The sequence below is a fragment of the Aureobasidium namibiae genome (genome assembly GCF_000721765.1).
Source record: "Aureobasidium namibiae CBS 147.97 unplaced genomic scaffold scaffold_2, whole genome shotgun sequence".
Classification (NCBI taxonomy): domain Eukaryota; kingdom Fungi; phylum Ascomycota; class Dothideomycetes; order Dothideales; family Saccotheciaceae; genus Aureobasidium; species Aureobasidium namibiae.
The window spans coordinates 363,047-375,790 of record NW_013581207.1 but is presented as its reverse complement, the minus strand read 5'-3'; the positions used below and the strand labels follow the sequence as shown (position 1 = coordinate 375,790).

General features: G+C 52.1%; 4 protein-coding genes across 4 annotated transcripts; 2 read left to right on the top strand and 2 right to left on the bottom strand.

Moving 5' to 3' along the window:
- Window positions 1-283: 283 nt before the first annotated feature.
- M436DRAFT_69478 (uncharacterized protein) lies at window positions 284-2,305 on the bottom strand (the record flags this gene model as incomplete). Its single annotated transcript, XM_013575685.1, has 2 exons — window positions 284-1,655; window positions 1,710-2,305. 2 exons carry the CDS (start codon window positions 2,303-2,305, stop codon window positions 284-286), a joined length of 1,968 nt encoding a protein of 655 aa, XP_013431139.1.
- A 423-nt stretch (window positions 2,306-2,728) lies between these two features.
- M436DRAFT_37414 (Sec1-like protein) lies at window positions 2,729-5,076 on the bottom strand (the record flags this gene model as incomplete). The annotated part of the gene is made up of 5 exons (XM_013575175.1): window positions 2,729-3,341; window positions 3,394-4,243; window positions 4,289-4,671; window positions 4,760-4,985; window positions 5,037-5,076. 5 exons carry the CDS (start codon window positions 5,074-5,076, stop codon window positions 2,729-2,731), a joined length of 2,112 nt encoding a protein of 703 aa, XP_013430629.1.
- Window positions 5,077-6,167: 1,091 nt separating this feature from the next.
- Window positions 6,168-9,849, top strand: M436DRAFT_37351 (uncharacterized protein; the record flags this gene model as incomplete). Its single annotated transcript, XM_013575163.1, has 8 exons — window positions 6,168-6,870; window positions 6,924-6,971; window positions 7,044-7,521; window positions 7,598-7,700; window positions 7,750-8,261; window positions 8,312-8,721; window positions 8,780-9,027; window positions 9,079-9,849. The coding sequence occupies 8 exons, from the start codon at window positions 6,168-6,170 to the stop codon at window positions 9,847-9,849; spliced, it is 3,273 nt and encodes a 1,090-aa protein (XP_013430617.1).
- A 1,116-nt stretch (window positions 9,850-10,965) lies between these two features.
- Window positions 10,966-12,358, top strand: M436DRAFT_37338 (acid protease; the record flags this gene model as incomplete). The annotated part of the gene is made up of 3 exons (XM_013575159.1): window positions 10,966-11,333; window positions 11,385-11,732; window positions 11,785-12,358. 3 exons carry the CDS (start codon window positions 10,966-10,968, stop codon window positions 12,356-12,358), a joined length of 1,290 nt encoding a protein of 429 aa, XP_013430613.1.
- Window positions 12,359-12,744: the final 386 nt, after the last annotated feature.

Sequence of the window (12,744 nt, the reverse complement as noted above, 5' to 3'; positions counted from 1 at the left end):
GAGCTGATCGGTGTTTCCTTCCCCGCGTTGTCGCCCATGACTCGCTAGAACCTGCCAGTGGCTGCCTTGCTGACGTTTCACATGCACTCGATAAACTCGTTGACACTCCTCACTTCTTCACATGTTTGGAACCTAGCTTAATGCACCAAATTTACCGTAACATTTCGAACGACTCTGGAAGATATGAAGCATGAAAGAAGTCATTAGATTGAGGTCTGATATGGAAGATACCTAACCATACAGCTAGCTCTTACGAGCAACAGCCGTTTGGCGCATGAAAAGCTTATTGAGCTTGAGGGTAGAACATCGGTCTGGGGTTTGCGTAGTAATAGCCACCTTCTGGACTCGGTGTCATCATGCCACCCATCCCGTGAACAGCATAACTTTGTGCCTGTAGATAGTTGTCCTGGGGTGCGTGTTGTGCCATTTGTGTGTAATAGACCATGCCATTACTCTCATGCGCCATGGTACCCTGCTGAGGATCGCTCGTCATAGGCGGTTCAGCAGGCGCGTAACTTGCTTGTGCTGTTGGTGGGGCATAGGGCGGCATGGCACCGTATTGTGTGGGCTGGCCCGAATAGTAGTATCCAGGCGGAGCATATGATGGATAGTAATTAGGTACAGGAGGCTGGAACGGCTGTGCATGAACTGCCCTCTCTGGAATGTTGGAAAGTGGTGTGCCGCCGGAGTACATGTACGTTGGAGGACCCAATGGAGGGGGTGCCATATCGGAAGACGTCGACAAAGTGCTGATACTACCTTCTGCAATGTGCTGAGGCAGCTGATTATGGAATGGTTGTTGCTCCTGCTGCTGTGGAGCGTGCAGAGCCAGCCCTGCAGGGGACTCTATCCCGGTCATGGATATGGTCTTTTGGGGGCGAGGCTGATGTACAGTGTCTGGTTCGGCCCAGTGTTCGACGGCCGGCGTTTGAGGCCGAGGATAAGAATGAGGATATGAACGGCTGTAAGAAGAACCGGCTGGTGAGGGGTTCGAGGAACGATGCGATCCAGCTTGGGGCAAGCGCACGACTGGTCGACCAGGTCCTGCAGGAGCACGAGCGGTGTAGGAATTGGTGGGAGAGAAGGCCGAGTCTCTGGGCACTTCACGAGCCAGCGAGGATCTGCGACTCATGGACATGGCTTGTGAGTACACGCTACCACCGTAGAGACTAGGCCGTCTGCTTGATGGAGCCCCATATGCACCAAAACTACCTCTTGCTTTGCCAAAGCCTTGCTGGTTGGGTCGCAGTGCTCTAGGAATGAAGATGAAGGAGCGCTCAACAGCCGGGAAGACATATCGTACGGGATGATCAGGGAGCGAAACGCGGACAGGCTTGTCACGACGGAGAGGAGGCCTGTGATCGGGCAGTCGAGTGTGTGATCTTACAGGAACAGCGGCAAAAGGGACAGCAGCGGCCATGCCAGGTATCCAGACGCGGATCTGCACACTGCCAATCTGCGTCGTCTTCGAAAAGTTCAAGGGCTTTTGCTGAATCGCGACAGCGCCTCGAGAGACGCTGTCGAGGTTGTTTTCAGGGACTTGCGACGGTCTTTGACGAGTAGATAATCCTCCACCACCACCGCGTTCGTTGATTGTTTCGTGGAGATCGTGGGTCCATGGCGCATCAGCCGTCCGCTCTACTTGCGGCATATGGCTGTGGTAGATGTCAGTACTCGTTATAGACTCTACTAGGTCGACGCATACGTACCCGGTAGGAGGTTGGGGAATGCCTCTTCCCCTGCCTCTGCCACGGATAAAGCCTCGCCGGTCTGATGTACGAGCATCATGCATGAAGAAGTTACCCCTGTTGGGAATAAAGGTAGGATCCGTGTCACGCTTCTTCCGGTAGTCATCATGTTCTCGCCTTCGACGATCCGCTACTGTTTCTCCTCTTCTTGCCGGACCACTCTCGGACGAGACGATGGGTGCGCCAGCCGCATTGGCTGATACCTCGGAGTCTCCAGTTCCTGACTCTTGTTTGACAAGGTCGTCTCCGTTGACGTTCGGGGCTGGCCTGTCAGTCTTTGTGCTTTTGGACTTCTTCGAACGCGTTCGTCCAGTCTTGCCAGGCCCAACAGATTGGGCCACGGTCGTGTCGATGGGTGGTGGTGCGCTACTATCGGCATCACTAGACTCGCTGGCGTCGGCATCGGCATCTAACGTATCGGCCGTGTCGTCGAGGTCACTAGCTACCGAAGCCTCGCTTTGTGAGTCGTCGACGCCGGCAATGGATTCCTCGTCCTCGTCTCCGTCGGCTCTCCGGCGTCGTGACGCGAGCGTCTTGAGCGATGTGCGAGGTGCCATTGACTTCTACTTGGTAGCCCGACGGGACCAGCAGCCGAGGGACGTGTGTATGCGGCAACGCGTAGGCTTGAGTGGATGTCTGTCCAGATTTGACAAGCCGAGGGTTCAGAGTAAAGACGATAGGTATGTAGCAGACACTCGAGCGGCCAACGTGTTGAGTGCTGAGGTCGGGAATAGAGGGGCGTATCAAAGATAGACTGGCTCTTCCCCGTAGATCGAATGTCTATGTCATGTCGAGTACCCGGGGCAAATGAGGCCAAAGCTCCTTCCCCGAACATGCGGCCCGTGGCCAAGCATTCTGCGTATGTACTACCTACTGTACGTACGAGATGATCGTCCTTTGAAGATGCAGAAACATCTTCTTCTCTCGAATTGAAATTAGGTACTCTTATCCTTCTCGTACAGCTAGTCTAACCACCCAGCTTACGCGCTCTCGTTGCCCAACTTGGTCAATTCGCCGAGCACAAAGTCCTCCGCATTCACAAGCTCCGTGCTGCCGTATACAATACGCTTCTTGCTAACCGACCCTGCTGCTCCTTGTCCGCTTGTCCTATTGGCCCAGTCTTGCAAATTACCATACTCGTCCATGCTGCCACCACCAACTGTGAAGACAATCGCCTCGCTGTACCCCTGTCTCCGTTGACCAAAGCTGGCTTCGATACCTCGTGTTACACTGCTGCCAGTAGGGTTCCTGGCCTGGGCTGCCGATGGCGGCATTGTGCCTCTTGCGTTCGCACTGCGGGGATCAAAGTAAAGATATCCTTCTGTCTTCTGAAGCGCACTCGTGCTGGCGTTAGATGGATCCATCAATGACTCCGTGATCTTGGTTAGAGTCAAATCTTTGTTGGCAGGGAGGAAGTTTTTGACGCCCGAGATCAAATTCTCGAAGTTTGAGCCAATACCAGCCTCCTTGAACTTGTCCGTTAGTCCTTTGGAGAGCGAACTGAACCCACGGAAGAGATCGTTAGATGCCGATGATTGGGCTGGTTGGGTGGGCGCAGAAGAGATCATAGTCATGCGTGTGATTTCTCGTACACTGTAAGAGGTCAGCAACTAGCACGGGGAAGATGAGCAAATGTGTCACATACCGTCTCACGTAGGTCAAAGGTGTGGTGTCGACTCCGGTGTTGCGCAAAGCCTCCTCGAACTTGTCCATGTCTGCTCGAGAGACTTCCTGCTCGGTGCTCAAGAACCATATGATGAAGATTCGGAGTTTATCCAGAGGTTCCTTGCCTTTATCAGCGTCCGAGATCAGCTCTAGCATCTGAGCTTTGGTCTGCTTCTTGATGTCCTCTTCCAGCTGGAAGAAATTATCCAACTGTCTCTCCTTGATGCCCTTCAACAGGGCGGTTGCGATGTTCATGTGCATGTCGAGAATGTTTTTACGTTCGCGCAGTTCAGGCAACAGAGTGATAGCAGCCTTGAGATGCTGAGCTGAGGTTGACGTGTCGTTTTGTAGGTCCTCGATTGAAGAAGCGCCAGTCTTCTTGGTGATCTCGTTGGCGTCCTCTTTGTAGCGTGTCAACTCCGTATCAATGTCTTCGGCGACTTGCGGGAACGGTACTCCTGCATTCCTGGTCCAGAAGAAGTCGTTTGTGTTTAGATCGTACGCTCTCTTTGTCGCAGGCTTAGTCGGGTCTGAATCGTCTCCTGGCAGCTCGACTGTGATACGGTTGAGGTGCATTTTGAGCACATCGTGTACTAAAGATTGGTATGTCCAAGAGTGAGATAGCATGGGAACAAGATCGAGGTTCCTGTCAACGATGATCAGGATAGGTCGCGAAGCTAGCGTGGCAGCTGCAGCGTTGGTACGAGCGTTGGCGCCCGAAAAGAGGTTGTCTTTTGCATTGAGGATGTGGTCGCGCAGTTTGCGATCAAGCTTGGCAGCGATCATTTCCGCTGCACCGCCTTTAGGGCATCGAATAATAGGGATAGAACCTGGGAGGTCAGCACAAGTGTTGCAAGGGCATCAGCTCGACTTACCCATGGTTACAGCCACGCTGAACAGACCGCTCACGATACGATCGACTTTTGCGTCAATCTCGTCGTCGCTAGTCTGCGCACTGTTCATAGTGTAGTATACATCCTTGCCCATGCCCAGACTGAACAGATTGGGCTCGCTGACAACAAAGTTCAAGTATTGATCGTAGACTTGCTCGATGCTTTCTGATGTTCCTCCAGCGGCGATTTGAGCTGCAAAGTCCTCCAACACAGGTCTTGATATTGACGAGAGGAAGTTGACATAGGCAGAGGAGTAGAGACCATTTGCGAGATCAGAAGCGATGATGTTCAGGTTTTCAGGAGTCGGTTCGACGAGGTAGAGGGCGGGCACGTCTGGAATGGCATGACGTTTTGAGGTAATAGGTCTGATAGTTTGCTGTCAGCGGCAGCTCTGTAGCAAGACTCAGCATGCGCAAGGGCTTGGAAAGCAAGCGGCTGATGTTTTGGACGTACAAGTGTATGGTGACTCCCCAAGAGCGCAAGTCCGAGACGCGGAGGACACTACTAATCATATCTCTTCCCAGGCTGTCAAAGACAAGAACCTTCCAGATGGGTTCGCCGTCTGCATTCAGGATAGGGGTGGCTTTGGTAACGAGGCCATTGGAAAGGGTGGCATCGTGTTGTGTATCTGCGCTTTCGGGAGAGGCGTGGTTGAGGTTAAGGACCTTCTCGATGGACGCTGGGAAGGTTAGTATGTGGAACTACTGGTAGACACGAGAGCTTCACGCACCCACTTGGCGGTCGCGCAACGAGTTATGCTGGGATGCCATGTTGATCGGATGGCCAGATCTTTCAGCCGGACTGGAAGCTCTACTGCATACACAGCTGGAGAGGTGAACAGATCAGGTCGTGGGTTCTTGGGTCGATGAGCCAGCCAGTGCAGAATTGTGGGTGTTGTCCTGAATACTACCTAGGCAGACAAGATGGCAAGCTTCAATAAGTTAACACGTTCATGCTCGCTCTCTCCCCACATGGACGAAGATGGTTCCAGATTCGCCGGAGCGTCATGAGCAAGGCAGGAGCCGGCTGTCTCTCTGCCAAGCCCGCCAGCTCTCTGCGACTCTTGCCGCACAGGATTGCGCGCTCTTCCTTTCCGCATCTGTCATCCTTCGCCTTCACATCTCACAACACACGCGCTTTCATCAACCATCCTTTTGTGTAATTGACCTTCTTTTGGCCTCACTAATGCAAGGCGCTTGAACGCCCGTCTGTAAAGCTTGTCATTTGTGGTCTAATAAGTGACGGACGATCACGTCGGAGGGACTCTGAGCAGATTAAGTGCTCGCTCTCCTTACGAGTGCCCAAAGGTCCTCTTCGCGACCGTGATTGCGTCCGCAAGGCTGCTACTTGCTTACTTTGAAGACAAGCCCGTTCTGGCTCTGGTCAGTGGTGCTTATCATCCATAAATTTACCTGAACCGCACAAGTCGCCAGGGACTCTGCGTTGCGGCCTCTTGTTGCCACATCGAGCCTTGATCGCGTTCTTGTGCTGCAGCGCGACCCAACGTTGATTTGCATCCCCCATCAAAGGGCTGCCTGTTTACATACTAGCATACCGGCAGCACTCCTGCTCTCAAAGCCGTCTGCGCGTGCGCTACACGCATCAGCTCGGAGGAGTATCGACATCCATACACTTTCGCGCCTTTTCACACAAGCTTCTACAGTCACCAGCGCTTCTACATCGCCCCGACAAGACATTCCCACTTGATTTGAGCCGCCCTCACGTAATCTCAAGCCATAAGGCAGATTGTCGTCGTTTGTGATTGGTTCTTCCTGCAGCGCACATACCGCTTGAGGAACAGTGCTCGAGTCTGCGTTGAGAACATCAGCGCTGTTGAGAACACCCTCTTTACATCGCAATCATGGACGGCCATCACCACATGCCGCCGCATGGCCATGACTCTTCGTCGTACCAGAACGGCTATAATGCAGTCGATGAATTTGGCAACATCCTCTCGAATGGTGGAGAGAGCGATAACTTTGGCAATTGGGGCTTCGATGCTGCCTCTCATATTCCAAACCAAAATACTCAGTCAGATCCATACTTGTCTTGGCAAACGAACACCGGACTAGATAATTACAACCACCAAGCTTTTAACAAAAGCCCATCGACTCTTCAGACCGCTTCGTACACCGATTACGGCAATCCTCACCAATATTCACACTCTCCTTACGATCCCTCGCTGGTGTCCGGCGCCACAAACGGACCGTCTTCGTATGAACTTGGTCCATCTCCATACGGTCAGCCACAGCAGATGCAACATGGAACCATTGCGCCGCAAGCTCTGGAGCATGAACGTGCACACTCTGCTCGACCAAGCCAGACTTTGGATCCTCAATCATTCTCTCGTCCCAACACTACCGATGCTGCCGCATACACCAGAGTTGTTCCTCCGGCACCCACAGCGGATCAGGCTGCTCTGCACAACGCTATTCCTGTGGGCACTCGCACTGGAAACTTCTGGATGAAAGACACAGATCGACTAAGCGAAGCAACCCAGTCCACTCCAGTGAACTCATTCACATTCGTTGGGAAGAACGAGTTTGAATTGCCGATCAACAGAGGTCAGTATCTCTATGAAAGTGTCTGTGTAAAAACTCAAACTAACAATAAATAGCTAGCGTCGCACCTGTGGCACGTAGAAAGTCAAGAGCCGAGCTTCGTCGTCTTGCTGCCAACGACCCTAAGCTTCAAGGTTTGTTCTTTTTCCAGCCAATGTGTTGCAACAACTAACGAGAAACAGAGAAGTTGAGAAAGAAGGAAAGAAGACCTACTGCACTGCCTTCTGGTCCAGGCTCAGTTGGCAGATCGATACAGCCAGTCAAGCAGGAACAGTCGGACTCCGAGACCGACTCCTCAGATTATGATTCAGATGAGGAATCTGATGAGGAGCCTGAGATTTCTCCGTTGCCAGCGGAGCGATCAGATGATCCCCGTGAAGGTGTCAAATATGACACTATCAAGGCTCTTTGGGAAAGTCGTCATGCTGCTGTTGCCGCGGACAGAATCAGAACTGGCATGGTAGACTTCAATGATATTGTGCAAACTGTCAAGAATCGATGGAAAGCTGATTCTGCTGCGTTGACCGATGCAATCGATCGCAAGAGGAACGGCGAACTGCCGCTTCTGAGAAGTAGGGTGAATGATCAGCTCGAAGTGTTGAAGATTGCATTGCAAACCGCGATCGAGCACGGAAACCGGGACATTATGGCACAGTGAGTGATATATTGCGCATCTCTGCATGCTTGAGCTGGTTGGATGCAGTGCATTCTTTGCTAACGAAGATTTCAGGCTCGGCCAGCACGCTCAGATCATGGCGTCTTTCGCGCAATTCCTGATTGATCGAATCAAGAAGAATGACTACGACGGGCCTCTCACTCGTCTGATTCTCGAGGTATGCAAACATCACGATTCACTTCGCGTACTCTGCTAACGAGTTCAAGGTACTCATGCGCTGCGACACGTTTCCTGCAAGAACGTACGACGTAACAAAGTTGGGCAAATGTATCAGTAATCTGAGCAAAAACGGCAGCAAGGAAACCCATGACATGTGTGAGCGTATCAAGAGTAATGTCACTGGTGGGGCCGAGAGCCAAGCAAGCAATGAACAGCAGCCAGGCATAAAGTCGCCTCCAAGTAACAGACCAACTCCCGAGCCTGTTGCTGGTGTCAAGCGTGCTGCTTCAGGCAGTGCATCATCTGACACGGCTTCGAAACGAGTACTTATGACGCCCGCAACAGGCAATGCCGCTGCGAAGACATCCATGCTCAAGCGTGCGCTTCCAATTGGCACTAACCCGAAACCTCCTGCTGTTGCTACAAAGCCTGCAGTCGTCGGAGCCACTGTGAAAGCAAAACCTACTGTCACCAAGTCAGTCATTTCTGCCTCTACAGGCGCAGGTGTTAAGAAAGCAGTCACCAAGACTGCAGCTCCCTCCGTGGTGGCCGCCGCAATGTAAGTTTCAGCACTGTCGATTCGATACTCAAAGCTGACATCCATACTAGAAAATCCATTGAGAAAAAGGCAGCTCCTGCGGCACCTGCCAAACCTGCTTTCTCGTTTGCAGAGACAATGGCCAACCTGAACAAAAGCAAAGAGAAAGAACCTAGCCCCCTCAAGGCGGAAGAAAAGCAGGCGCCTGAGACCGCAGAGGAAAAGGCAAAGCGTCTGCGTAAAGAGGAGAGGCGCAAACTTCGTGTTACTTTCAAGCCTGACAGTCAACTTGTCGAGACTCGAATCTTCCATCACGACGTCGACGAAGAACTCGGCCACGACGCAAGCATGATTCGCGATGTCAGCGATGTTGGTGGTGAAGGCCGTATGTTCAAGCAGCACAAAGACATGATGGACATCGATGAGGACGACGAAAATGCTACGGGCGAAGAGAATCTTGGAGAGTATATCACGCCGACACGTAAGTCGACTACTAGAAACGTGAATCGATTGACGAGAAAGCTAACACGAATTTTCAGTGACCGATTTCAGCTCGGTGGACACTGAGGAGCGAAAGAGAAATTACAGCCGTTACGCTGGCGGTGAACTCCAGCCAGACTCCGCAGAGCGCATCAAGCGCGAACAGTACGAGGCTAGCACGCTAATGGTCTTTTATACGGACCCGAGCGACATTCCACCCAATCCACGCGAGCCGGCCGAGCCATACAACGGCGAAGAGGTCAGCACAAAGGAGTTTGGTGCTCTGGGCACCCAGGAACCACTTGCTGTATGTATTCCTACCATCCAACCATACACGATCGTAGTTAACACTTTACAGTCGAGAATCGCAAAGCTCGCTGGACCCGGACAACCTGTGCAAGCCCAACAACCAACTGCAGCCCCTGACATTTCTGCGATCTTGGCCCTGATCAACCCGCAAGGTCAAGCCCCACCTCAGGCCGCCCATTCTGTTCCAGCACCTGCACCCGTGTCTGCACCAGCCCAAAACCAAGATCAGATGTCCGAGATTCAACGTATCCTAGCATCGCTACCACAGGTGGCCACTCAACAGCAGCAAACCCAGCCTATGCATACTCAGCAGCCCGTCCAACAGCCCGCCGCACAGCCTAACATGGCTCCAGATCTTGCTGGAATCTTCGCCAACTTGAACTCTCAAGCTCAGCCATCAAACATGTTCGCCCCGCCTCAACAGCAGCAGCAACCACCTGTCATGGATCCAAACCCAGCTGCCTTTGCAGCTCTCTTTTCACAGCTTAATCAGGGCCAGACCGGTGGGATGGGAGCTAACTTCAACCCGTTCCCTTTCCCAGGTGCTGGGTTCAATATGCCCAACATGGGACAGTTCCCTGGACAGCAGCAGAACCAGCAGTCTCCTTTCGAGAACGAAGAGCGCCGTCGCTGGCGCGAGGGAGGCGGTGATAATAACAATATCACCAACAACAACAATAACAACGATCACATGCGCCGTGGCAAGCTTGGAAAGAAAGGAACACCTTTCACCGATAAGCGCTTCACGGTGCCATGCAAATATTTCAAGAAGGGACAATGCCAGAAAGGAGACTCTTGCACATACCGACATGAATATTGATATTGATCGAGGCAGCAAACACATCTTCGATCGAAGGTCCCTTGTTTTGTTTCGCATTGCACGAGCATGAGGTTAAGCTTGCATGGATTGGCGTCATTCGACTGTGGTTTCAGCAATCAGGGAGGCATTATCAAACCTGCATCTATGCATGGGAGTTTAAAGGAGGGTGGAAGTCGTCATTTCGATTGGTAGAAGTGTAGTAATAACTATCTAGTCGCTAATCATGCATGCATTGCAAGAACGAGCACCAAAGACAAGGGTGTTGTTTCATCATCTGACTGACCGTTCCAAAGCTGCACTTGTGACGCTCTCGAGATAAGGGCTGGAATGGGTCCAATCATCCGATGATCGTGGGTAGAGGCTGAATACACAAAACTTGCTTCGTGTCAAACATTACGTGCGTTGCCGCCGCTGCTGCCGGTTGGTGGTGGAGCGTCTCTCTCTTGTCATGACGTATCGTCAAACACGCGTTGAGAAGGCAACCACGCGCGTGCTTGATGTAGATAGCGACACTGGACAAGTCGGTCAGGCACATGAATCAAGCTCATCTATAGGGAACGCATGGTGACGACGCTCGTCGCTCGCTGTCGGGCTGTGGCAGAAGGGAGGCAGGGACCGTGCCGCTGGGGTGAACACCCCACATCTCCACGTCCTCCTTCCTGTTCTGTCTGGCCAGGACAAACATGGCGACTGGCAGCCGAGAGCGATTGCAATGAGAACTCTAAACTGCCAGCCCAGCTTCTCTGTTCTCTTTGATGAATGGGAGAGTTCGATCGGCAGAAAACAAGGCGTGTCAAACCAAGGCATGACAAGCTTCTTGGGGCAACAGCGGCTGCAGGGGCAATCATGGACTCAAAAGCTTGTCTCGTGCATAGCAAGCACTAACCAATCGCCGCGGTCTGTTTTGGATCAGCAGCCGCGTGAAGATGCAGCTTGAGCCAAGTGGAGCTTCATGGCAATCGGTCGGTGCCTTCCCTAGGTCATCCGCTCGGGAAGACCAAGCTTGTTTGATTGTACTTAAGTCTGCCACCAACCTGCACCATCTTTGCAACATCAGCCTTTTCCCTATTCATCAATTCATACCACAGAAAACTGCAAATCAACATGTCAACCACCATGAAGCACAATCTTCACCGCGTGAAGCTCATCCACAACCCCAAGTACCAGCACTCAGGTCTCAAGTCCTACGTCTATCTTCTCAGAAAATACAACTTCGCTCCTACTCTCGAGGGACCTTACTTTGTCTCAAACATCGTCGAACAGCTCGGCAAACCCAGTCTGATGAACAAGTTCGCTACTCACATCGGAGGACATGCCAAAGTCAAGAAGCACCAGTTGATGAAGAAGGACGCTACTTCTGGTCAAGAAGGTCAAGTCTCCGCCGCAGACCAGCAGAACGACTCCGAGTATCTCTGTCAGGTCTCCATCGGTACGCCTGCCCAAGTCCTGACTTTGGACTTTGACACCGGCTCATCCGACCTCTGGTAAGTGTAATTTGCCTTGATAGCAATATCTTACAGATGCTGACAGCTCAGGGTCTGGTCCACCAACCTCTCTCAGGACATCCAAACTCAGGGCAAGCAGGCTGGTCACACTATCTTTGATCCATCTAAGAGCAGCACCTGGAAAGACTCCCAGGGCAGCACCTGGCAGATCTCGTACGGAGATTCGTCCTCGGCAAGCGGTACTGTCGGTACCGATGTTGTCAATGTCGGCGGTCTCGCCATCCAGAACCAGGCTGTTGAGGTCGCCAACCAGATCTCTGATCAGTTCGTCCAGAGCACTGGTGATGGCCTCCTGGGACTGGCCTGGGGCTCGATCAACACCGTCCAGCCTACACCTGTCGAGACTCCCGTCGAGAACATGATCAGCCAGGATGACATGTAAGGATATCATTTTCACCAATATGTTTGCTCTACTGACAAGCCACTGCAGCCCCAAGGATTCTGAGCTGTTCACAGCCTACCTGTCTTCGGAGAAGAGTGGTGAAGAGAGCTTCTACACCTTTGGCTTCATCGACACCTCCGTCACCAACGGCCAGACCATCAACTACACTCCAGTCGACAACTCTCAGGGCTTCTGGAGCGTTCCATCTGCATCTGCCCACGTCAATGGCAAGCAGATTAAGCGCAACAACAACACTGCCATCATGGACACTGGCACTACCTTGTGCCTGGTCGATGACAATCTCGTCAAGGCAGTCTATGCTGCTATTCCTGGGGCCAAGTACGACTCAAGCCAGCAAGGCTACACTTTCCCTACCAACACTGCTACTTCTGACCTCCCTGTCGTCACTGTCGCCATCGGAAATCACCAGTACACCATCGGCAAGGAAACCCTCGGCTTCGCTGATGCTGGAAATGGCATGACCTACGGTGGTATCCAAAGCCGTGGTGACATGACTTTTGACATCCTTGGCGATGTTGTACTTCGTAGCATCTACGCTGTCTTCGATCAGGGCAATCAGAGATTCGGAGCTGTCCAGCGTACTAGCCCTTCCACACAGTAAGCCATCCGTACCAGAACGATGATTAGATTACGCGAAGTCGTTTAGATAGCTACCTATGACCATAATGAATCTTTCCTTGAAGACCTGATAATGCTAGTTGTCGGTTCAGTTGCTGTTGTGGTGATGTTTGCATGTCTATACCAAAAGTTGTGTTTGCTGCAGAAATCATTGAAACGTCATCGACAGCTGTGACGCGCTTTCCAGAAATGGACTATCGATTTTGAACTTGACCAGCGTTGCACTCCTGACTTTCTCATATTTGATGCTTATTGTTAATTTGTCACAGGAGACCGTGGGCCCTCAGCTTCATGACTCCATGGAGTAAGCATTGGTGATGACAATCTGATTTTTTTTTGGTGCGACCTGCAAGCGCCGTACGTTGATCT